Below are 26,586 nucleotides of genomic sequence, written 5' to 3'. Positions count from 1 at the left end.
TGAAAACGTGGGATAGACCTTATTTTTTACAGAAAAATAAATAAATGTTTTATGATGAAGAAACTGCAATGGGAGCCCTTCATTCTGGAAGCCATTGGGTATGGGTACATTCTTTTGTCTGCCGGGGACAAAGTGGAACCCATGAGGCTCCACAGGGCTCATTGTGCCAGCAGTCACCTTGTGTTACGGCATGTTCACTCTTAAAAATGCAGCCCACTCAGCTTATTTCATAATTGGTGTTCCATTAATGAACAAAAATATGGACATTGTTAAAAATACCCACAGGGAAATCAGTAGCTTTAAAATGAAACTCTGGGGTCAGTTCTAGCACAGAGGTAAATAAGTTGAACTTAATTTCTAAGTTACTGTTAAGATAAATCTATTATTTGAGTATTTTTAAAAATAAAATAAGTTTTCTTATAATCAGTTTTAAAGCTTTAAATAGCATTATAGATCTTTTAGCCACATATTTGGCAATAATGAATTTATACTATTATGTTTGCAGTTTCTCTTTTTTTGTCTTCTAATGATTGAATAATGTTTTTAGCTATATAAATGTAATATACCTTTAAGTTGTGTAATAAATGTTGTATTTAATGCTCCAGTAGACTCTGAATGCAGTTTTAACTGTTAAACTATATTCTGAAGAAACTGTGTTCTTAAAAACAAAATTGTAGAAACTCATTTTATTAGGAAAACTCTGCAAGTATGTGTGTTATCTTGGAAATCCACACATGCTCTGACATACTGTTATCTCTATTTCTTTCTCTTATAGCTGTTACACAGATCTCTGGCAGCAGATGGCTGGACTATAATGCACTGTTAAACAAATAAAACCATTAGGCATGTAATACTGCCTGGTAAACAACTGTGTGTTTAAAATGGTTTTAAAAAAATAAATAGAAAATAAAGTTCATTGTTGAGTTCATTTAATGAAATTGGAATCAAATCCAAGCCCCTTTCAGAATACATAAAACATCCCCTCGTGTTGTGTTTGTCATTTGAAGTCAGTCTCTTTTTTTTCATTACATTCTTGCATCTGGTATAAGATAATCAGTCCTAAATCAGTTTTCTAATAGATGTTTTCTACAAGTAATCACTCATTTTACATTTATCTTTGTAGGAAGATTTTTGCTTTTGTAATACTCCAGCGCAAAATTATCTATTGCATTATATGCTCTTTTTTCCTCATTTTCAAATTTAATACAAATGTATTACAATTATGATTCAACAGTAGTGTCATGGCTCTGTAATTAAACTGTTTTTCAATAATTGTCAGCAGCTGAGAGATGCCATTTTGTCTTTTTGTTTTTAGATATGCCAATATTTGGTCTTTGCCCGTCTCATGATGATTTCTATTTGGTGATGTGTAACCACTGTAATCAGGTCGTAAAACCACAGGCATTTCAATCACATTATGGTAAGTGCTTAACTATTTTTAATAATTAAGGGTGAGGTTAAATCAGGATTAAGCCTGCCATTTTTTTTAAATTGATGGTACATAGATCATTAAATTATAAATAATGTCAAAAAACATAACCTGTGTTTAATCATTTTATATACATTGTAATGCAGTTACATAAAGATCTTGTTCCTTTTAATTTTTTTAATGCCTTCTGAAATGCTGCATACATACAGTTCAATTTTGAAATGACATACATATAGTGTATTTCACAGACAGTGTGTGTAGTGTGTTTGTGTCTCTCTATGTCATTTCTCCTTGTATATTTATACAGATTATTTCTACATGGGTTCTATTACAGTGTGAACTTGAGCTAAAAGCTAAACATGCAAATTTCATTGTAAAAACATAGTATGCCTCTAATGGCCAGTAAGCTTGTTTGTTTATTTTCGGAAGTGTCAATTTGTGTTTGTTTTACTGGTCCAATGGTTTTGTATATAAACTATGCTAGGAAGCTCTTGTTGTGTTGGTTGGTGTTAGCCAGTGTTTACAGAGGACTGAGGAAATGTGAAGTGCTGCGCAAGTTCAAGTGCTCAGTTACTTCCTACAAGCCAAACTGGGGGAGGTTGGCAAGATTCTAAATTAATCTCATTATCGCGATTTCATGCCAATGTTTGGATCGGAAGTTTTTGGCAGTCAGCTTTTTGTTTCTTGGGAAATTCAGGAGATGTTTTCTGAGCAATTCAGGAGATGTTTTCGGAGCAAGTGCTTATAAAAAAGATGGACAGAGCATCTTCCATACTATTCCTTCCTCCCTCTGTGTGTGTGTATTTGTATGCATTCCCTTTTTTCTAGGCCAGTGCACCTACTGGTTGCCTTGGTGTTTAAAGGGACAGAAGATGCTGGATAGGGGTCAGGAGTCTCTTCTGATGTTGAGAACAAGTAATAACTTTTCTTGCATCTTAAATAATCCAGCCCTTTGGCAAGAAAAGATATACTGATTTCTGCTGCTTCCTAGAGACTGGGAAAGGGTCTGTCTTCCTGTGCTGTGCAGAGGGTGAACTTCTTATCCTTTCCACCTCTCACTTGTTTGCTTTTGTGTTATAATGCCTTATGGATTATACCCCTGCCCTTGCTGCTGGATTCTGCTGTCGTGTTGCACAGACTGACTTGGAAAAGAATCTGAGTAGTTTTTGTGACATAATTCTTACTGGTTTGTTTGTTATTTTGTGGATGGCAGTACTCATTTTATTTTTATTTAATAAACCCCACAATTTTGTGTACATAAACCTCCAGAGCTGTAGGGAGCTGGAAGAAGAAAAAAAGCATTGGCTTGTCTTCCTCTGCTTGCCTTTGTATCAGCCAAGAGCAAGTCCACCCCTTGCCATTGTGATTCCTCACCTGTCACTGAATATCAGTTTGGGATGTCCGACAAGTCTTTCTAAATTACCATATTAAATGGATTGTGACAGTTACAAATAAATTTATGGGGCAGAACTGGACGGTACCCAGTTCGGAGTGTTGGCACATTGACTCTTCCATCTTGAGGTCAGTAATATGGGGCTGGCTCAGGTGGGCGGTGATGAAGAGCTGGGGATGTCTGCAGACACTTCGGGTTGTCTTTCCAAAATGAGCAGGTGATCTGCAAATACTGTCTGATAAACGGGTAGTTTTATTGTAGGAACCAGTATTGTAGCTGTTGGTGTGACAGGCTTGAGGGCAGGTTGAAGAAGCAGTTCAAGAACTGATTAGATACAGCATTGCTTCTTGAGTGTCGACATGAAAACACGAGGTGTTGTGATGCTGCTTGCACCAGTGTTAAACTTGTTACATTAAATTAATTCAAACTCTTCTGCAAGCACTACATGTAATTTAAAAGGGACAGAGTAAAGAGGGAACTGCAAAATGAAGGTATAGAAAATATTTTTTTTAAAATAAAAGAGTAAATATGAATGCAATGTTCCCATTCTTTATCACACTGTAGGGCCATGAGCTCTGAGGATAAAACTTTAGTAATGTAAACCTTACATCAATGGCAGATTCATACTTGGAGAGAAAGGTGGAAGGAGGGGTTGGAAATGACGAGGTTATTCTTAGTATTTCTTAAGCTCATTGTGAACAATGAAGACGCTGCTCGGCGAGGGCTGCGGTGAGCAGAGGAAACAGGCGGGGTCATTCTGATGAGAAAAACAGGCTTGGGTGGGGTGAACGTCATTAAAGGACCTTAGTTTGCCATACTAATAGCCTCTGAAAGGTAGGAAGGCGGACTTGGTGACTTTGTGTAGAGCTAGCTCTCATTGTTTTTTATCAGTTCTCACATTCTTGAAATCCCTATGCAGTTGTCCCTTGTTTTAGCAAATTGACTGTGAAAGCTGATAAATATGGCAGGTGATTGATTACCAAGCAATGGTGTGTGTATATATATATATTTTTTTTTTTTTAACACAGTGTGCTTCAGGAGGAGGAAATTGCTGAAGTCCTCAAAACATGCAGTTCTTTCAAACCCAAATCTACATTGTAGTGATTATGAAAAAATAAAGCCCTTTGAATTCATCACAGTCAGTTTTCTGTGAATTAGGTTTTTATTTGTGCCATTATTTCAGGAATTGACAAAGGAGAGATTACTTCAAGTTCTGAAAAATGAGAGTGCATCAATGAAGCTGTACCTTTGTGATGTTCTTAGGATCTTTTAAAGTTATTTTTGTTACCAGAGAAATAGTAATCTCTTAAAATATTCTACAAGTGCTGGTGGTACGTGTTGCTTGTACTTGGTGTTCTTTGAAACTTGTCACATGGGATTTTGTTTTCTGAAGTAGAATATTCTCTTTTAAAATGTCACTTTTGTCAAAGAAAAGCCAAACAAACTATTAGCAAAACCTAATGAGCTAATTAATTTCTTCCAAGGCATATTTGTGATAAACTACTTAACTAGGTAGGCTGAAAGTGCATTTCAGGGCATATGCTGTCTTTTTTTCCCTGGACCACAAGTAGTCAGATATAATTTGAATGTGAACTTGTTCATCAGGATATTCGACCTTTTTAGTAAAATACTTTATTGACACAAATCATGGATTTTTATATGTAAATGACGCTTTTCTATTTCATAGGTTTGACTAGAAAATATCAATTCAAAACTAAATTTACTTTTTGAGGCAATCTAAGCATGCATTTGGAGTATGAATAGATATTTAATAATTTATTCTATACTGTTGGTATGTTTGCTATCACTGATTCGTAGAATTCAGTGACATATTTGATATGTGTAACAGGACATGTAGGTTATAAAAGCAATATAATGAGATATCAGAAGTCTGCTTATGGTGTTTCTTCCAGGCTGTGCACAGCACCTGACTGTCCATACACCCAAAGAGTTTTACCCTCCCTGTGCAGGGTGGCAGCAATGCTGGGGGTCTGGCAGGGCAGAAGGAGACCAGCCAGCTGAGAAGGGTCATTTCAAGACAAATCCTCTGTTCTGTCAGATCTCAACCACTTCATTGGTGGGGCTGAGCAAGAGATTTAAGTCCTTTATTGCTAGTAGTCTTGCTGTTGCTTTTTGAATGGTTACGCTTTCATGGTATCAGCATCTTCCCTGAATGGCTCAAGATCTATTCAGAGGTGAAAGATGAAAAAAGATATAATGTTCAGGCATTCAATCTCATGGGTAAAGCACCTGAAATCACTTATAACGATGACCTATTCTGAAAAAAACAGTGTTTTTCTCCAGCTGGAATGTTGCTCTACACTCTGGACGATCGTGTGCCAGCCTCTCCACCTTCTGTGCCACGTAGACTCTCCTTCTGTATTTAAACAGTGTTTAAGTTCCTGCACAGTCTCCTCTTGTAATATATTAATTCTTAAGATAAAAATGACTTTGCCACATTGCTAACCATCACACTCCTTGGCAGACAGCGGGATGTGCCTGTGTCCCTTTTATTTCCTCTCTCTCCTTCCCACAACAACACACTAGAGATGGTTTTGTGCTGCACTGAAAGGCTGTTCTTGGAGGAAGCCATTGCGACAGTTACTTCAGGTTGTTCATGGAAACCCTGAAGCGCTGTGGTTTTCAGGCTGTGTGACCTTCCGATGGTATTTCAGCCGTTCTACAGGTTTATCGCATCTCTCTGTGGTTATCAGCCTCCTGTATGAGCAGAGACGCTCCCCTGCACCATCTGGGCTGCTTTGTGCCTTGGAGAGAGGAAGCAGCTCAGCAGAGTGGATGCAGTGTCAGTGTGGAGATGTGAGGTTTCCTCCTTCTCATTTTTCCTAGGATTTTTTTGGCAGAGTTGTTTGTTTCTTCTGTGCCTTGGTTGGCGTAAATGCGAAGTGGGGTTAAACTCTGAGCAATAATAATGGCAGCCACCCGTAAAACTTAAACTGAGAGTGCATGTGAGTCATGTAATGATTGTGAAAACCATTAATACAGTACGTATTGGAAAGAGATGATAGTAGTGTGTTGGGCTGTTGAGTCATTAAAAAAGTGTTTAGTGTTTTGATTAACTTCCATAGTTTTCGCATGCAGTGGCTAAAGTGAGCACTAGTGTGAGCTTTGCTTGTTGATGCTCTGTGAGCTTAAGCATTTCCATTTCTGATCAGTGCAGCTTCACACATGAAGTATAGGAGTCAGAAATGGGATAATAATACAGATATGCACACCTTTTGTGGTTTCTAGGAGGTTGTAATAGAAAAGGTCATCCCACAACCTTATACTCAGGCTGGAGAGACTCAGAGGGCAGATCCTGGCGGTAGAGAAATGGTCGCTTGTGTTACTTATTTGGGTTCATCCTGGAAGTCATTGTAAGGTCTGAATCTCCTTCACCTATTGTCTAATCATACTCATTCCTCCCTGAGCCAGTTCTCACACCCACCTTTAGTTAGCAGATTTACTACTTTCGCTAGTGATAAGGAGTGGTTTTGGTGTTAAGTGCTTGGGTTCAGAGAGAATATCTGTTGTGATTTAAATTGGGATAAATGATCCGTTAGCTGTCCCTGCTAATATCCTGTTGTAGTTTAGCTGTTTTATCATATGTAATTTAAGTATTACAGCCCCTGCAGTGTTACATATCTGTTTTTTTTCTGACATACTGTGAACTGAATATAAATTTGTTTTACTCTCTTTCTGTTATCTCAAGTTTGGCATCAGCTAATCCTTCTGAAAAATCCAAGATTGGTATTTAACTCTTAAGTTCTATTTCTTCAAAGTTCTGCACATGTTGCTTGTTTAGAATAGAATAGTGTGTTTAGTATGGATTAACAAGTCAAAGATAAAGTGTCTGCACAAGGCAGCATTTGAAGCAGATAGGGAAAGAAAGGAATGTACTGAATCTTGTTCCAAAGCCACTGGACCTGAGGACTGGGGGGTTGTTTGGTGGGGTTTTTTGATTTTGTTTTGTTTTTCCTCATAGGACATTGCTTGAGCTCATCTGCATTTTGGAGCGATAAGGCTTATTATGGCCTGCATACTTTTATCAGCAAGCAATTTGTTTCAGTAATTAAGTGTCCACTGTTAGTTAATGTCTTTTTAAAGCAATATGAAAACGCTTTGTATAAATCATGGGAATTTTCTTGGCTATTGGTAATCTTCTGTAGCAGTCTAATAACCAAAATGAAACTTGAACATTATGCGGTGTGTCACAGATGTGCTGTAGTCATTTGCCAAGCATATTGCCAATTGTGCACAGGTGGCATTTGGCATATTGTGGCTTGAGTTAATGTATATGATTTAACAAATTATCTTTGGCAGCTTCAGCAGCTTCTATTCAGATACACAGTCCTCTCACAGCAGTTGACACAGTCCAGATTCCAGTAGTTGGATCTTAGTCTCCATGGCCAGCAACAACTAGTTTAATTTCTTCTTGGCAGAGATTTGTGAAATTCTATAGCTTTTGCAAGAATCATCTTGGCATATTCCCAGAAGGGAATGGGCTTAGAGGTCAGCACAGGATTCATTTCAGAAAAAATAAAAGGAAAAATAAAAAGCTTCAGCTGGTTATTTAGTTATTTTTAAATAATGCATCATTAAATAAGAAAGTATTTACCACCTGGAAAGAAACTCTGCAAATGTATTTTGGGCTTTGAAATGTGTACCCCAAAGCTGTTAGCTGAATACCAAATGGTAAGATTTAAAGTTGGGATTTCGAGTCACAAACAAGTTCTGCCATGCAGATTTTGAGGAGCGATGAAGTGAGGTGCTGTGGGTAATTGTAACATCGCAAATGGTTCATGTGCAGAAGGATATTTCTGTAAACATGATGGCTGTGGTCTTTGTTTATTATATGAAAGCCCAGGGAGTCTGTTTGAGAAGTTGACAGCAGTTTTCTAGTAGAACATCCTCCTTTTTTGTGAGTGCATGGATTTATCAGGCTCTGGTTGAAGACATAAAGCAATCTGAAGTATCAGCTAAAAAAAAAAGTGATGTTCACCTTCAGATTTTAAAAAATAAATCGATTGTTTAGTTTACCACTTACTGTGTAACTCATGTTATTCTACCTATTGCACCATGTGTGCTAAAATATTGCAAACTTAAAGTGCTTTTGTATGGTTTTTACTTTTCTTACCTTCAGTTAGCGTGAATCAAATTTCATGCTGTTCTGCCATAGCAGAAGACCTACATGTAGATATCCTTGTGTTTTATTACTGGCTGAATAGATAATATCTATATCTATAATTCTATTAATTATATAATATATATATATTTATAATTCTATGCTTACTAAAATGTTAAAGTATTTAGAATAAGCCTAACATACCAAATAATACAAGGGTTCCATGAACATCCTGCTCCTTTATAGTGATCCCCTTGCTAGGTATTTGGAGACTGGGATCGACTGCTCCCTTTTCAAGGTAAACATTGATGGGGAAGAACAAGTGGAAAGAAAGAAAAACAAAGATATTTATCTTTGTGGGAAAAGAGGAAGCAGCGCTGTGATCACTGTGCTCACAGAAATAGTTGTTAAACAGGAGGAGGAAAGTTAGTGTGGTGTCCGATAGTTGGGAGTAAGATCTAGAGGGAACAAGTAGCTCTCATAAAAAGTAGCTGCTGAGTATATTTGATTACAGCTACGCTTAGGAAGAAGCCAGCTGGGATAGACATATCAGGTCTGCAGTTAAAAACGATTGACAATGGGTGAGTTAACCGATCTAAAAGTCCATGTTGAGTTTCATTATTCAGAACTCATTTTGAATGCTGAGACGGCACATGGAGCAGAACACGGCTCTTGCATCCATCGTTGCAGGTTTTCTGCAGGTTCGGGGAAGGCCGTTCTGCATCAGCTTACATGTTCTACATCCCTGGAAGGTTTCCTTCCCAGCTAAAGGGGCTCTTTCTGCCGCCGAAGCTGCTCCTCAGGGCTGGAGCTGAGCCAGAGGAGGCGGCACAACACCGGGCAGGCTGCGGGCACACAGCCCGGAGCTGAGCACACAGGAATGGAGCTGCAACCTGTTGAAGAGCTGGGGAGGTGGAAGAATCCTGAATCAGAATAAAAAGGGGCAGGACTTCTACTGTTGTGGAGGAGCATTGGGAATGTGTCAGAGCCACTGAGATGTGAACTTGGTGTTGGAGAGTGGGGTTAGAGGTAGTTTAATTTCAAAAGCTAACCACACACAGATCAATTATTTATAAGGATGTCTTAATTTAATTTTGGGGGAGAAGTATGTGTTTTCATGAACTGTGTAGATTATTCCAAGAACTGCAAAACTCAAATGAACACCACAGCGCTTTGTGATTCCAGGGAGAAGTATTCTGAGAAGCTTGTAGAACAATGTTGAGTATTGAGCTGTCATGAAGAAAATAGTTTGGGTTGGTTTTTGCTTTTTTTTTTTTTTTTCGTGGAAGCACATAGTTTCAAGTTGCACAGACTGTACCCTCTCATCCCACCAGCCGACTCTCGAACAACTGCTGCATTTGGAAGAGAGAGGATTTGCACATGGTCTCTTTTTCTCTGCAAGCACAGCTACAAAGGTCAGATAGTAAATCTCATCAGTAACCATCAGTCACATTAATGTGTTGGCCAAGATCCCACTGCTCCCAGCACAGAGCTGTGCAGCACCAGGCTGGGCACCAGCGGGCAGGAGGACGGCAGCTTTGGCAGGGCTGGTTCAGCACAACTAGAACTTAGTGGTTTGCGGTGGGTGTGTGTCCAAGGAGGGGGAGGAGAGGACATGGGGGAATAGCTAAAAAGGGAAATGTAAAACAAAGAACTTAAGTAAAATACATATAAAAAAGAAGTAGGTGAAGACAATAAAGAGGAAGCTAAATAAGGTAGGAGAAAATGACCTTGCAGGAGGGAGAATGAAGTGGGCACAGTGCTGGGTTTATTACTCTGTAATGAGGGGGAGAAGTGGAAGGAAGGAAGAGAGGTTTAACAGGGCAAAACAAACAAAAGCTTTTTTACTAGTTTTTCCTCTCGTAATGTTTTGGCAGCAATGCTGTTAGTGTGTAACATCATGGCATTCTTGGGTTTTGCACATTTTGGTGAGAGTTGGGGGCAAGAGCAGTGCATCCCACTTGAGACACCTCTCCTGGGGTGATTAGGCGCTGGCCATCAAAGAAAGAGATGGATATGTGCATGCATGTGCTCTTATTATAGGTCATCTTATGTTGGTGTTCTTATACATCCCTTTCACTGTTTCTTGCTGGACTTCTTTAGTTTATTTAAATTCTCATATTCTATACTCTAACTAATATTTGTTTAGAGAGCAGGAGATGCCTGGAGTGTTTGTAGCTTGCACCCAGCTTTTGCAGTGACTGGAGCGCTCACCAGTTCTCTACAAGTGGAGAGGAAAGGGGGCAGTGTGCTGGGTGGGAGGCAGTTACCCGTGCTGGAGCCACGTCAAGCCGTGTTCTGTAGGAACTTCTTCATTTGCTATCTCAGCAAAAGTAGGCAGCATTCTGAAAGCTGCATTCTCACCTGCAGCAGTAGTGCACCAAGTGGTCACCAGGCATGGACAGGAGTGTCACACCTCAGGAAACACTGGAGACAATATTGTTCTTATCAAATTGAAAGGAATCAGTAACATTGTGGGTTAAGGCACAGCTGCAAAGTATGTAGGCTGCCTACTTAGGTATTATGGCAAGTAATTTTCACCTTTTATTTATTTACTCATTTTTGATCACCGCTTTGATGACTTTTTAAAAGAACAGTATCATGTCAACATCTGAAAGACTGTTTATTTTGGTTTTGCAGGCAATATGATACACTTAAATTCTAGTGTGTGATACACAGAAGTCTAGAAACTGTGTTTTTAAGATATTACCAGAAGAGGGAGTGTATAACACTTTGTATACAATTAAACCTGTAAGTTTATTGATGAATAGCAACCAGTAGCCACGTGATTAAAATAAGTTTTTTAAAAAAATTGCAGGCTGAAATTCACTTTCAAAAGAGCATAATTAATGCTATTTTTTAAGCTTCTCATTAGACTTAATTTGGTTATACACTAAATAATTATATATACAGTGTAAATGGCCTTGAAGTCCATTCAGTTTCCCATTTGTTGTGATGTATCCACCTGTAACAGATTCAAACAGTGATCTTGGACTAGCTTTTGTATTACCCAGCTGTATAAGAGCTCTACAACTGCGTGAAACTTGAAAACAATTACAAATATTCTCAAAATGTAGAAAACAGCAAACAGAAATAAGTACCATATAAAACTTGAAGTCTGTGATGCTGTTATCGATTAAATAAGGCCATCATTAGCTGTCTCAGGCAGTAACAGCCAAAATACTTCCAAACTCTATTATATGCTATTGATAAAACAAAAAGCATAGTGCTTGTGTAGGAATATTTTTACTTTAGAATTTATGTAGATGTTTCTCTAGGTGTCCTGCACCAGGGCAACAGGTTAATGCTTTGAACAACAGGAAAAATGATGTTGGAGAAATAAGCTATCAGTGTGTCTAATATGTAAACTCCTAATAAACTTTGCCTGTTCTGCTGCCTCATACACCTTCTGCAATATCTGAGAGCACTGCTGGCTGCAAAGATTGCAATTATATTTTAACTTGTTTCTCCAGGTTGTGTTAGAGAAAGAAGAGCTATCACCAGGAGATTCTTGTCCTCTTTTCTGTTCTCTCTTCCCCAAATAATGAGTTGCCCATGTTGGTATGAAACTCATTCTTTGCTCTGGTTTTTAAAGGATGCAATTAGACCAGGCTCCTGGAGAGTTGAGGCAGTTCCTACATAACTGAGTTTTTCCTCATTGCTTGGCAAGATTGTCAGAAAATCTTTAGCTTGCAATTCTGTATAGAGTAGCTTTTCAAAAGGAAGCCATCCCTTTTAGGCAGATCACCTTCTTATGTTTTTACCTCATAAAATATTGTTCCTCTACCAGTCAGAAGTTGTATTCTTCTCTGTCCTCTATGTGTGACCCCATGGGCTGCAAAGAACCTGTTTGTTGTGTCTGGTGGTGGGAAAAGACCCAGTTTCTGCTACGTGGTGCAGCTAATTCTGTGGGTTAGGGAGCAGATGTACCCCTTTCAGTGCCCCCTTCCAACTTGGAGCCTGAAACTTTCAGATGTTTGTAGGTTATTTGTAGAGCTGGGTTTGAGCTGATCAGCTGCTTTGTGTGATATACTTTGATAGTTTTGAGAGATATTCACATGGAATTCATGGTAAGAGGTAAACAGGCTGTGTCATCTTTGTTACTACATGACTGAAGTCTTCATTTGAGTTTGTACGCTAAGTATTTTGATGCTGTATTAAGCTGGGCTTAGTGAACTAATTGTTTTCATTGCTTTCACTTTTCTAGATCATAATGAGAAGCCTTGCAGTACTCTGTAAGGCTCCGGCCCTTCTCATCTTTGGCATGGGACTAGCTAGCACTCATTTTCTTCAGTTTCATTTTGGCTTATGGCCTTGGACAAGCCACACGTAACCATGTATATGCCTGGAACCATGCCATGTTGGCTCTCTCCTGGCCTCTAAGGTCAAAGGAAAGGTTTTAAACTGCCACAGTTCAGTCCCATCCCCATCATCATGCCATGTACTCCTTGACCAGAGGTCACCATGTGAGTCACAAAGCTCTGCAGCTTCTACAAACCCCTGTGACTGCTTTGATAGCTGTAGAAATGATATAAACTTATATATGGACATAGCATTGCGAGGCTGGATGCTCACATCTTGTTTGTCATGGACTGAGAATGACAGTTAGTGTCACTTAATTTCGATAGTGGCCAGTTATTTTCTCAGTACAGCATGGTCTCCATAGGATCCATTGGTGTTCAGAATGAGGATCGGTACTGACCTTCAGGAACATAGCCCTCGCCTTTCTCTGTGATCGCAAGAATGTACCTGTGGAGGCTGGAGATTTGGCAGATTCTTAGGATGTGCTGAAAGCCCTGGTGGGCTCCTGGGCAGCTTCATATGTCCTGTCCCAGTTGTCCAGGTGGCAGTGGTCCACTGTAGTAGCTGTGACTGGACGCTTGAAATCTGATGTACTAAGTGTCTTTTCCTGTCTTTAGTCCCTGAAAATGGCATAAGTCTATACAGAAGCCTTAATTCTCTGTGTGTACACACGTGCTGTAGGGGTAGAAGTTGTATTTTGTATTTCTGGTATAAACAAGCATGTTGTGTATGTGGAGTTGATACTAAGGCATAAAATGCTGTCTCTTGATTGTGCATCAACAAGCCTGTCAAGTTGTTCCTCTGTACTCAGTCATCCATTTTATTTTGGACTTGCTCCACTTTTCTGCAACCTAAGGAACTTCTAAGCATGCTCACTTGGAAAAGAAAAGAGGACACTAGAACCATAAATCTTGTGTGATACATTTGTGTTTTCTCTAGCATGTAAGGCACTCTCCAAAGTAGCAGTTGTAAGAGAGAAAAATCCACTGATTTCAAAATCCATTGCCTGGTGTTTCTGGAGGTTCTGGGAATTCCATTCCTGATGGTACTTCAAAGCGCTCATTTCCAGCTTTGGGGGAAAAAAAGCTACACAAGGCCTTAAAGACAAATCAGTAGCACTACTCTGTATATGATTGTGCCGCTCCCATTGCTAAGGCTGGTTTCATGGTGTCAAATAGCAGACAGCAGGGTTCTTTCTGTGCACCCCCCATAGCAGCAAAGTCAGTTTTCCAAGTAACCACACTGGAGTTCTCAATTGATCAACTTTAAGAAGTTGGGTGTTGGCTCACAGCCCATCATTCTCTTCCTTCCAGGAAGAATAATAATAGTAGCAAGTAACCAAACAATCTCTCTAAAGCAAAATATTTACAAGAAAATCATTTTAAACAGTACTAAATGTAAACATAAGCAGGGTGCAGTATAAGCAAGACCAGCTTATGCAGTGTTGATATCAATCGGATGAAATCACTTGGAAATTCAATTTTTTTTTTATATATATACCCTTCAAAAGTTCTAGGAACTGGCAAACTAATCATTACTGCAGCTCACAACCCAGTTCTTTGTCATCCCCAGTTTTTTAGGCCTCCAGCCCATTCTCTGGGATCAAGTCACACTTTAATTCTTGCTCATCCTCGCTCAGTTAATTACAAGCTCTGGCACAAGAAGGTTTGTGGTTTGTGAGACTGTCAGGCCTTTGAGGGGATGGTTTTGCTCTTTGTTATGGGGAGAGCAGATGGTGCGAAGGCTTGAACGGAGCACTCGGGATTGGGGGAGAGGACAGGAACGCGTGTTGCTGCGGCACTATTAGCTCGCACCGGCCAGCTTAAAGTGATTGTGAAATTGCTGCCTGAGATTGCTGAATTTTGAGAAAGGATAAATGAATTGTTTCATGCGCAGTGGAGATAATGAAGCCTGGCTGTCTGTGGCTTTGTCCTGTGTGTTTTGCAGTTGCTCTCCCTCCTGTTGCAACACCTCCTGCTCTGTGCACATACAGAGCTTCAGGTTTCATGTCGTGGTTTGCCTGCCGGTTTACCAGGGCATTCACATGCCACAGCTCGGCTGGAGTGTGCACGTGATGACTGGTCAGTGAAGATCCTCCTGCCTTCCGAGAGGTCCTGACTTTGCTGTCTGAATGCTGATTTTAATGCTAATGATGAACCCCAGTATCTTTAAGACCTCTGTCGGCAGAGGAGGCAGGAGGGCATACCACCTCAAATCCAGCCTTCCAGTTTTCTTAAAATTAACCTATCATTTCAAAATACAGAATGCTAAAATGCAGACAAGTGGAAGGAGACATGGTAGAGCTGCATTTATCTTACTTCACAAAACCAGACAAGAAAATATAATGTAAGTAAAAGATTGAAAGTTCTCTACCCAATCTTAAAAACAATTTTCTTGGTGATGCAAAATGTGCAGAATACTTCAGGTTGTGGAATGGTTTTGGATGATCTTGCAACACCAAAGACCTGGAAATTAGGTTCTCTGCAGTGACAGATATTGAGCTGCTGATCTCTCTTCTGTCTTGAGCTATGTTAGAACAGGAGTCTCATCACTTCAGCCTCGTTCCCTGGGAGCAAGCAGTGTACACAGGTTTATGTGCCTGCACAAAGTATTATCAAAGCTTGCATGGTTAATTTTAAGCCTCTGAACTTAGGTATTAACTGATGATCTAAGTGTTTATGTTCAATTTAATGTTGTTGGCGTTTGGGAGATTTTTAAATGACTTTTAGTGTTGGTAGAAAATAAAACTTACAACCTCCTGTGATATTTAGTACCAGGAAAAGACCTTCATAATTTCATGGGCTTATGTAACAGGTTGTTTTTCCTGCATCAAGTAAAATTACTTTTGAGTTTGTCAGAGTATACTTCCAGCATGTGATTCAACTGTGGCACATGCATCAATCCATTTCAAGGTGAAACCCTGTGAATATTTACTACATAAAGTTACCTTGAAACTTTTAGTTTTTGGGAAGAAGTAAATAAAAACAAATGCACAGACTGACACAGTTGACATAGATGCTGCTTGTATACCATAAGCAAACCATAAAATCCCATTGTGTTCTCTCTGGGCCATTGTGTGAATGCACCGTCATGCCTCTCCCTTCCATTCTGGCTCCTGCCTTGACACCCAGCTGCTGGGAGGGTTTCTTAGCAGTTGGGCTCTTTGTCCTCACTCCTTCTCAAAAGGAAGACAGATTTCTGTATTGTTCTATGTGGGAATTAAATTGCCTGATCTTGGCTTGCCCTCTTGGTCTTAAAGTGAGAATAGACCAAATCAAAGACTAAAGAAGGATAAATTCTGGTTGGTAAGAAGACTAATACATCAGTGTTGGTTCCCCGCGTGGTAGTTTAAAGTCAAGAATTTTGTGAACCACTAAAATATGTTGGAGGCTTACCCAGTTTTAATTATGGGTGTCAAGTAGAAGAATATAAAATAGAAACAAATCCGCTAAAAACCATACATGCCTCTGGTACTAATTTTAGCGATGGAAGGAGATGTGTTTTTAAAACAGCATAATCCAAGGAAATGTCTTTGTGTTCCTGAGTTATTCTTAAAAATTAACGGGCAGGTGACATGGGCTGTCAACTTCTCTTGAAATTCAGAGCAGAAGAGGAACTGGTTTCTCTCTCATATTCTGAGTGCACATAAAAGTTAGTATTTAGTATTTGTGGTTTAGGATTTACTATTCATTTCTAAGCTTGTTAATGGCAGCATTACTCTCCAGGTTTCTGTATGTTCCTTTAAAAAAAGGATAAACACAACCCAAACCCAGTCTGCTGGCAGGGTGCTCCCTGCTTCTGTTTAACCCTTCTTAATGAAAACACACTGATAGTAATACACAAAATTGTTTGTACAAGCCAACTGCCTTTCCTCTTGGCAAACTCTTTATTATAGTGAAGAAGTTATTTGCTTGGTGTTAAAAATGAATTTGGCCGTAATTTGATAAGTGAGGAAAGACTAGAAATTTCAGCTTTGATTATAGTGATTTAAAACAAGAGCAAAAGCCACAAGCTATTTCTTCCTATTCTGTTTTGTCAGCAGATACACTGTAATTTTTATGAATGATTACTTAGGAAGTGGTTCAGAAATTAGTAATTTGGTAAAAATTAGATTTTAATATCCATGCGCTGACTTTGGGTGGAAACCAAACTTTGACGTTCAGACCTCAGAGCCTGAAATTTAGGATGTCGAGACCTATCTGAAAGATCAGGACAGTAAATACCGAAGCGTCCTGCGGTGCTGGGGCCTGGACGTGGCCTTGCCCACGGGTGTCACGAGGCCATGTTGCTGTTCGCCAAACAACGTGGATAATCTCACAGCGAGGGATTACGTGCTGCGAATGTCCCATATGAACCCTTCTGAAATGTCACCGGCGTGGTCTGGCCCCGCTCCAAAAGCAGAAACTTTCAATCCCCAAAAAGTGCTCTGGAGCTCCAGCGCTGGTGGGTGAAGCGGAAAGGGAGAAATTAGCAATAAAAATGTAGACAGCCGATTGCAGGCCTTGAGATCAATTGGCAGCTGTTAATCAAAGTGTTAATTAAAAGAAACTATTAAGAGCGTGTTCATTTTAGCTTGTTTCCCTTAGTGCACTCATCCGCGTAATTTATAAATCAGAGGGCAAATACATTCCTTGTTACGGCTCTGCAGACGGCTCACTGTGGGCAGGATGGTCCATGCCGTTATATCTTAGTTTTAGAGGAAAAGGAAAACACAGACACAGTCTGGATGTGTCAAGTGCAGTTGTTTTTATTTAAAAGGTTAAACTTGCACAAACATTTTAGTTAGCACATCCTAATTACAGCATTACCCAGTTCTTTCAAAGTGAAATGTGAAAAGGCTGGTTTATTTGATTTGAAAGACATTATTGTGCAAGCACAGTAGGTTTGTGCCCTCGTTTGACTGTATTAGTGATTTCTGTGAGACTTTGCTGTGCTAATGGTGCTGTAAAATTTTAATTAGTGTATAGTTAACATGGTGATTCTAAACATGAAAACAGTTGTTTCATGCCAATTGTGATTGACCAGTGTTAATGAAATAAGCTGTAATGATCCTTTTTTATAATTGAAAAATGGCTAATGCCTAAAAATGTTAAATCAGTGTAAAATAACATAAGGATCTGACTTAAAATAAGAAATCAAAACATTTATTCTCTGCTTTCTATTGATGTTGCAGATTGTTTATGTTCCGAGGGATTTCAAATTTTGGAGAGTTATTTGAATCTTGAAACATCTTTTAAAAAATATTGCAATTTGCCCTACCACAGATTTGCTTCCTGTCTCCATCTTTTTATCCTGAAAAAGTTCAACATTTCTTGTGTGTTACCAGAAATGGGGATGTTAGTGGCGCAGGCAGCAGCCCAGCCCGGATCCCTCCGAGCTTTTCCTGCCAGCGGGCGCTGCCCGTAGGTACAGAGGCTCAGTGATGCTTTAGTCCCATTTGCCGCAGGGAAGCACATGGGTTGTCGCATCCTTACGGTGTGTCTGGTCGGTACCATGTGTGCGGGGACAGATGTGACAGACAGTGATGGGTGCTGCCTTCTTGCTCTGTCGTGAGCAGTGACACCTCGGGGGAGAGGAGGGGCTGTTGTGCTTGGTTCTGAGTAGCCACGGATGTGTTTATCTTTTTCTTTAATCTTACAAAGCTGTTGTATCATGTGGCAGTGGATGTCACTTGTTCGTCATGCAGTACGTGAGAAAAATATTTGTGCTCGATGTCTTTATCCTGTCACTTCTTAATGACATCAAAGGAAGTGATTTACTTAGCTGACAATACTATTTTTGTGTATCTTGTGATATTTCCTCTTATTTTCCTGCACAAAACAAAGTCAATTCACTCTTCTTGATCTCTTTCCTATGGAGAGCTTTCCATTTCAAAGCTTTTTTTTTTACATCTCCAAGCTTCACCAGTTATCCCTTAAATCCCTTTGTATTTTGGTTCGCTAACATCTTTTGAGCAAGTTTTCAATGTCAGCGGAGCTGAGTCTGACAGTCAACATACAACGATTAACGTTTGCTACATGTAAAGAAATAGCTACAGGGGAAAACATTGAAATTCGTGATTGTGGTGTGGATAGAAGCATTAGCAAGATGAAAGCTAGGTGGGCATTTGGATATGTGAACTCATCTAAATACGTTACACAATGTTGTAATACTATGTGGTAAGGTCTTGTGAGGAGTATTGTTGATGCTGAAGGGGAAGAACATGGTGTCAACGGTGTAAACCTGATTTCTGGGTAGAAAGTGGTCAGAGGGAAAGAAAATAAGTGGTTGTTCTTCCCTTAATTCTTTATTCCCATGCTTTCAACACATAGGTCTTTATTAAACTTCTGTTAGTTCAACTTTAAATTTAAAAGAAATTATTCCAAACTTGAAATAAAATTTGCTTTATGCTTGTTTTGAAAAACTGAAGCTGTTCTTTAGTGTTATTCAGGATAAGCATGTATGAGACAACAGTTTTCCAGCTGTATTTTTGAGGATGCTGACCCATACTGCATCTTGGTCCAACACTGCTTTGTACTGGTTACCTTTTTCTGATATTTCTGTTTATTATCACTGTGACTTCTCCAAAGTTTGTGGTTTTTTCCAAATAACACATTTTTTTACTAGAAAAGAAAAAGATTTATTCAATACCTGTTTTTTAATCAGACAGTGTAGGTAATGTCGTCACGTCAACAGGCTACGCAGAGATTAGTGCTCTTAATGTGGACATTATAATCTCTCTGTGGCCTGATTATCATCTAAGACACTCTACTGTCCTTCTGTAATAACTTTGGAATATTTATATTCCAATGCTTGACAGATTTACCAGACAGCTACCAATTGAAAGGTCCAGAGCCGGTTCCCTGGAGAGAAATCTGTCCTTCCCTCTACCTCTTAGCAGGTTGCTTGAGAAAGTGAATCAGAAGTTTGATCTTGGATATCATGCCAGAGACTTTTTGAGATGTTAAAGCCCTTGTGTTTGAGTTTACCTGAGCAAAGAGAGGGATGGAGGATGATGGATTGTCACCCATCTTCCTCTGGGTGACAAAAGGGACTGCACAACAGTCAGTCTCCCTGACTCCACTTTGCTTCTGGTTCTCTCTGTGAATGATTTAATGTCCTGCTTCTCTCATTTTTCCCACATTGCTCTTGAGCTTTAGTGCTCTCCTTGAGGCTCTGAATACCTAAAACAAACCTGATGGGACTGTCCCTAATTCCAGTTTATTGCTTCACGACACAGCAAACCCCTTGTCTGTCTGCAGGCTTGAGGTGATGGTATGTGCTGGTTGATGCCTGAGAGGCTGTTTTACATCTCTCAGGGGCAAACCCCATGTATTTTAAAGAGGAATCTTAAATCCTGTGGAAGTCGATTGCAGAACTACTCCTGTACGCCAAATACAAGGGGTTTTGAAAAGATTAGTAACAAACATGGAAAAATTGAAAAGCTAGCTTTAGTAATGTATAGAGTTGTGGAGAGGCAGAAGTGCAGAGAGGGATGCCCTTGAAGGTTATTTATTTAAATATATTTTAGCATTGCTATTTTTTGCTATGTTCTTAATAACCCTGCAGCCTGCTCCTCACTCTCCTTTCAGTGGTGGTGATTTCAGGGGGGTGTGCTGGCTTTGGGGCCGTTTTGCAGCAGTCACCATAGTGGAGTTGGACATTCCTGCCCAGTTCATGTTGCGCTAATAGAGAATCACATCACCATCCAGCCTACTTGTACCATTTTAAAAGATCAATTCTATATCCTAAATTATCATTATGAGATTGTCTCCTTTTTGAAATACAATTTTAAAACATTGAAGTTGGTGTTTGGAATCTTACTGGTGAAAATCATATTTTTCCCCTCCTCCTCCTGTTTTCTTCAATGGCAGCAGCAAAACTGTGACCCTGCTTATGCAGAATTTCATGCTCCTTGATCTGACGTATTTTGCACAGTGATCACTTGTTGAGTGGATTTCGGTTCTCAAAAGTAAATCTCTCGGAAAATTATAAACACATGTATTTAGAAATCAGAAATCGAGTAATTGGTTTTACAGTTTTAAAAGTTCCCAGTGCTTCTCTCTAACTACTGTAATGAAACAAACAAAGTAATGATAATAATAGCAAATATTTGCATTCTGTTTCTGTTCAAAGGGATGTGGTTAAATAACTGTCCTAACACCTCTTGGGAGTTGAGTAAATAATTTGCAAATATTCAAATTTAAACATTGGGAAACTGCAGAGGTTGGAGGTGGTGCAGTGAGGCTGGGGAAGACGAAAGCCAGGAGACCTCTCGGAGGATGTTTTCCAGTTCCCAGCTTTGCTCACATTTCCTGTTAAGTGCTCTGGTAAACCTGCTTTTAAAAACAAACAGAAGTGAAAGTTGAGTTAAAATCTGTCAGCCAAGGACTTCTGGATGGATGGGAAGTAGGTTATGTGAAACTTAGTTCAAATGCGAATACATCACTCAAAACGATCAGTGGATTTTGGTTGTGTTGAAGTTCAGATTTCATGAGAAGGATCAATTAAGTGTGCTGGACCATTATAAACAGCCAGATATGTTTTATTTACCTGTCTTAAATCAGTGTGAATTACTGTGACTGGATTTTGGAACTGGAACGATGCACTGAAACCCAAATATTTGAATATATGAGAGCTTTGGGTTCTGAATTAAGCATTTATAACCAAAGCACATATTATGAAAAAACCTCTTCTTTGTAATAATGAGTTTTCATAATATATCAGTGCACCCTAGTGAAAGCTGAGGCAGATTTCTTAATGCTTTTTAGGGAGATTTGTAGTGTGTGTTTTGGAGGTGATTGACCAGGGAACGGTGCAGGAATTTATACGTGGAACAGTGAGACCTTCACCCTGACAAGAAGCGCTGGGCAGCGAGGTGGGAAGGAAACCCACCAAGATGCAGAAAACAGGTGTCATGTAAAGCTTGGTGGTGCTGCAGCCCTCAATTGACAAGTAAAATGTCCTAGGAACTGACAAATTATTTTGGAACATACCCACTTAGCTATTAAAAACATCTTGATGTATTTGCATTGTTTGTCTGTTGGCTTCAACAAAGGATTTTCTGAATTCTAATCATGGGAGAGCATAAATATTTCTTGGCACTTACCAAGCTGAAGATTCCACAAGCTGCTTTATTGCAAAAGAGTGTTTTAAAGGGAATTTTAAAAATCGTTGATTGCTGTAGTCATGTTTTGCTCTTTGATGGGTGACTTCAACTCAAAATCTATCTTTTGCCCCTAAGAAAATGATTTTATCTTCTTCGGTATTAGCCGTCTCAATTTAAGTATAATATGGTCATTGAACAATGCTGTAGCACATGTGTGGTGAGATGTAATATAAAAACATATAAACCAGCATGGTTTATATCTCTACTAGACAAAGCAAACCTGTTAACATATCCGCTTCCGGAGGCGAACTCTGGGTTTTAAAATACACCCTTCAGAATTGGCCAGGTATTGCATTTTAATGGATTTTTGAGAAGAGACACATTTTAAGTCAAGTTTTATCACTGTAGCTGAACTGCTTCTTCACATGGTGGTATCTACACCAATAGAAACATTCTGTACTGCAAACGTGCTGCATATTTTCTAAAGTGAGGAAGTACGAGATGCAAGGTTCCATCAGGATTGCTAAGTTGGCCATAGTACCTATAAAACATACTATATAAACCTACTTCTTAGAAAAATAGTTTATACTTATTACTATTTATTTATAATGTTGAAGAACTCTACTAACATAAGGAAGACTGTTGTGGTAAGTGATGTAAATACATAAAGCAACGTATGCTTACGTATGTGCTATCCTGACTTGCATTTGCTGTGCTGCGATGTAAATTATATATTTCTTTTTATTTTTCTTTCTCTTCTGCTGAAGTGTTATTTTTCTGTGAATGGAGTGCCATAAACATACATGACTATCAGTCAGATAATCTGAGTGGTTTTGCTAACACAGACTGATAAATAATAATATCATCTGCCAGTTGCAGAGCAATGTTTTTGTATGAAATAGAAAAAGTCTCTGTAGAGACATGACAGATTGTACTGGTGCCAGTCAAGCCTTGGCAGTCTGTCTTACTGGTTGCTTGGACTCCATAGATATTCTTTTCTGTAACTTTCTTGCTGTTGTGAAAAATATAACTTTGTTTAGGTGCTGTCTGTTCAGCTAAGAGTGTAAGTTTAAACACCGCACAATGGAAGATGGAGTGACCTCCTCCTGACTTAGAGTGCAAACAGAACTGATGGGATGATTAAAAGGACATCAGTGGAAGATTAAGGCGGAATCCTTGGTATCCAAGCCCTGTGATTAGAGCGGGATAATGAAGCAGCAATAAGTGAATGAGCAGCAGATCCAGATCCTGCACAGGCGATTGCTCCCGAGCAGCAACCGCCAGGGTGGCAACAAAGGAAAAGACATTGGCTTCCTTTGCCCGTGATCGCTTTAGCTCCCGACTTTCCCCTGCAAAATCCCCATGGATCTAACTTTTCTTTTTCTGTTTTCCTTGTCGTGGTGAGGTCAAAGTGGTGGTGGATCAGAGCCCAACACAGGCATTTGGGTTAGAGCCACAAAAGGGATTTTAGTTTCTTGCTGCAGTAAAATCTATGGCTCTGGTGAGGTGTCCTTCCAGAGGAGCGTCGTGGTCTGTCCTCTCCTGTTAGGTCATGGATCTGATCCTTCTGGACAAATTAGAAGATCCAGTAAATTTAGCTCTCCACAATTAGTCTAGAAGTGTAATAGTCATACTGGGAGTAAATAAATTTTATCCTCTGGTAAAAGGCGTTTGTTCTACTGTGGCTGTACAAAATCATTTATCCAATGACAGGTCAAACAGTAGCTCAGTATGATGGGAAAAGAAGATAAGTTTGTTTTAAGTAGCATTTTTATAATGCTTAAACTTTTTGGGAGACAGATACATAACAATTAATTAAACAAAGTTATCTTTATGCTTTCTTTCAATGTGCACATTTAGATCTATAGTCTGGATGATACTCTTACACCTAAGGTAACCTATGTTAAAACTCTTTTTCTGAATGTTAACTGAAGTTGCAACATATTTCCCTGAACTAAACTTGTGTGTGTTCGAATGGGTGTGCTTTGTTTTTAATGACGACTCTGCTAGCACTGACACAGGTCAGTTTGACTTTTTGCCCAGTACTTACGTAAGAAGTCAGTATAAAAAAAATGGCTTTATGAAATTTGATCTGTACATCTTGTATTTGCTGCCCAAAGCTGTTAATTGATGCCCAGAGGGAATGAATAGCACAAAACAAATTGTCAGTTTTGGGAACTAAGTGTAGACCTGGGAGGAACATTTTGAAAAAAATTAAGAGTATTGTTACTTTGCTTGTTTGCTTTGTTAAGCATACAGCCAAGAAAGTAGCATTTCATGAAAAACAGTATATTTTTCTATATCAAAGGATATATAATTTTAACATAGATATAAGATCATAAATCAAAGGAAGTCCAAGTGTTTACATATTGATAGAAGAATTTGAAGTAGTAGCTAAACATGGTAAGATTTCCTTTTGTTTTCATTTCCCCTTTTTTTTCTTCTTCTTCCCCTTCCAGGTCACTTTCTCTACATTTTGTCAGAAATCCATGTGTGGTTAGTAGGAAACACACAATGAAAAATTATATATATGTATATATATATGTGTATGTTTCCAAATTGATATTTAACAGATAGCCAGTGACCGAGCAGAGCCATCCCTTGCTGGGATGCCGCCTCTTTTCCCTTCTGCCTTGTTCTTTCCAGCCCTTCTCCTTCGCGCCACAAAGATGTTCTAGAAATGCAAAGATGGAGTTTATCTGTTAAAGTTTAGCGTTGAACCCAACTTTCATTTTAGGTCAGATTCTACTGAATGCTATGGGGATCAAGAAGCCAAAACTTTTGTCTTTCTGGTATTTAAAAAATGAAACAAAAACCAAACAACGCTGCCCCACAAACCAAACAAAAAAATCCTCCCCCCAAATTTTAGGCTTCGAACCGTGTTACACAGGCACAGTATTTGAAATATCACTTTGTGTTGTAGAAGTAATCATGACATTAAAAAAAAGGGACAAAAACAGTTTGAAAAACAAACACCTGGAGATAATTACGTTTTAAAATGTTTTCAGACTGAGTCAGAGTTAATGACAAATGGGAACCGTATTAGATTGGCAGATGATTAGTAGAATTTATCATTATAATATGCTTAGCATAATAAGGATGGTGGTCTTGATTATTCAGTGAGAGTTTGTGTAGTAGTTTTTCCATTAAAAGACTGTCAGTCTGTCAGTAAGTACATTCATTAGGTCAAGTGTGGCATTCTTTAAACATGCCTTGTTTCAAAAATAATATTAGCTTTCTCCAGTAAGATGAGACATCAATAGTCTTTGGATGGTTTACAAAGCAAACTTCACTTAAAAATAGGAATTTTATACAAAGACTGAAACATTAAATATAAGCAAATCCTAGTAACAGCCCTACTTGTGCTCGTATGTAAGTCAAAACAGGTCCAGGCGAGTTATGATGAATTAACTGCAAAGTCTTGTCATTTTGTTGATAAACTATGCAAGTTGTGGTTATTTACAGAATAAGCAAAGGTTTCACAGACTTAATGTTATAATATTTCTTCCAGAAATTGTCCCAAAATTCTAGAAAAAGCTCATTTGACTTTTGTGTGTGTGTGTGTGTGTTCCAAATCATATCTGTCTGTAGAACGGAAATCCTCTGTGACAGGTAGGCTGTAATATTTGGGGTGTCATCAGCCGTAATTCTCTATTTTTCTTTTCTATTAGCAGCAGTCTCAAACACTTTCTTTTCATATTAACTCACTTGTTTGAGACTAGTGCTGCGAAACCTTCCTGCAAATAGTAATCCATAACATCTCAGGTTAGTGCCAGAGCAGCGCCTGTTAAAGCTGCCAGAAAATAAGTGTTTGGAGTAATAGCTGAGATTAATATTTTGTCTACTTTATTCCTAGTGATGGGATGCAAGTAGGTACTCAGTCATATTCTAATCCCTTTCTCTTCTCACCTGCCAGGTTTTCTCCAATGAAGTAACACCCTGTCTTCCTTAAAAAAAAAAAAAGCACCTCCGGAAGATTGTGTTAGTCATCCACTGTTTTATTAGAGATTATTTTAACTGTGATAAGAACTTGGACTTTGAATTTTCTAAATATACAGAAGGTGGAAGGGTATTGAGCAATTTGTCTCATTATCTCGCAGAGTCATCGCACAGGGTGTAGCATCGCGGCACTAATGGCCCTCAAATAGCAGCTTATCAGAGCTGCTCGGGGATTCTTGCCATTGCTGTAAAAAGACATTTGGCAATAAGCAGAATGCCCTAATAGAGGCACAGCCATTTACTTGCACATAAATACGCTAACATACTTCACTTCCAAACTCTTCAGCAACATCTGGTTGTAGAAAACTAAATAGATGATTTTGTACATCACAGATAACTAGTCGTCCTAAATACTGTAATTTTAAAGCAGTCGTTTCTTGCGATGGTTGATAAATTGCTGCGTTTGTTACGTGTTTCTGTTGCGTATTTCACCTGACCTCTCAAAGCTATTTTGGTAAATACTAATTAAGAAGTGATGACTCTTTTGCTGAAGGTTTGTTTGCATCCATTTTCCAGTTAAACAGAGGAACATTGTTTGGTTCAGTCGCAGAGATCATTTCTTAACTGGAGTTTCCTGGTCTAAGCTCTATGTTTGGGGCTTTTTGTGTGTGTTGTTTGTTTGTTCTGTGTCAGCTAATTAACATATTTAAAATGCTGCTTCCCCACCTCTGCCAGGTGTCAGACTCCTGGGTCTCTCTCTTGCACTGCCAGAGCAGTTTGACTTTTCTCCCCAAATTATTGCTGTTCCCATCCTGCCTGCAGGAGCTGGCAATGAGCCCGACCACAGTGGTGCGGGGCTGTTTGGTGGCTTCCATCTACCAATGTTGTGCGGGCTGGTCACCATCTGAGTGGCAAATGATTGCTGTAGTTTGAACTGGGGGGAAAATAGGTTGTATGAGCAGAAGGCGGATGTATTAATTTACGTTTGCCAGGGCATTACATCCATACAGGTTGCACTGGGCTTGAAGTTGAACTCTTGGTGGAAGTTGTTGTAACTTTGAGTAACCTGCTTCTTTCACAGTTTAAGTAAACTTACGTCAAAATCTGTAAGCTGATCCTGGGATCGACTGGTGCCAGATTTGGGAACATTTAAAAATACTTGGCTGAGAAAGAGGTGTTACTGCTGGCGAGAAGGTGCCTTTCCACTCCCCTGATGGACCTGCTAATTCTTGGTTCTCTCTTAGATCTGTGGTTTACATATACTTGATTACTAGACATGTCTCTTAAATGGATGTTGATTACACAGATCATCC

General features: G+C 39.1%; 1 protein-coding gene across 5 annotated transcripts in view; it reads left to right on the top strand.

The window, feature by feature from the left end:
- Positions 1-26,586, top strand: part of ATXN7 (ataxin 7) — a 62,363-nt gene that overhangs the window by 22,565 nt on the left and 13,212 nt on the right. For 3 of the 5 annotated variants that reach the window (XM_080350350.1, XM_080350348.1, XM_080350351.1), the window contains one exon: positions 1,316-1,420. The exons of 1 other annotated variant lie outside the window; for it this stretch is intronic. In XM_080350350.1, the coding sequence (XP_080206476.1) occupies positions 1,316-1,420 (105 nt within the window). Of the gene's footprint in view, positions 1-775; positions 844-1,315; positions 1,421-26,586 lie in introns of all 5 variants that reach the window. One more of the 5 variants, XM_080350352.1, reaches the window with a different exon arrangement.

This window comes from Nesoenas mayeri (genome assembly GCF_963082525.1).
Source record: "Nesoenas mayeri genome assembly, chromosome: 10".
NCBI classification, from domain to species: Eukaryota; Metazoa; Chordata; class Aves; order Columbiformes; family Columbidae; genus Nesoenas; species Nesoenas mayeri.
This window is presented reverse-complemented; position numbering and strand designations above follow the sequence as displayed.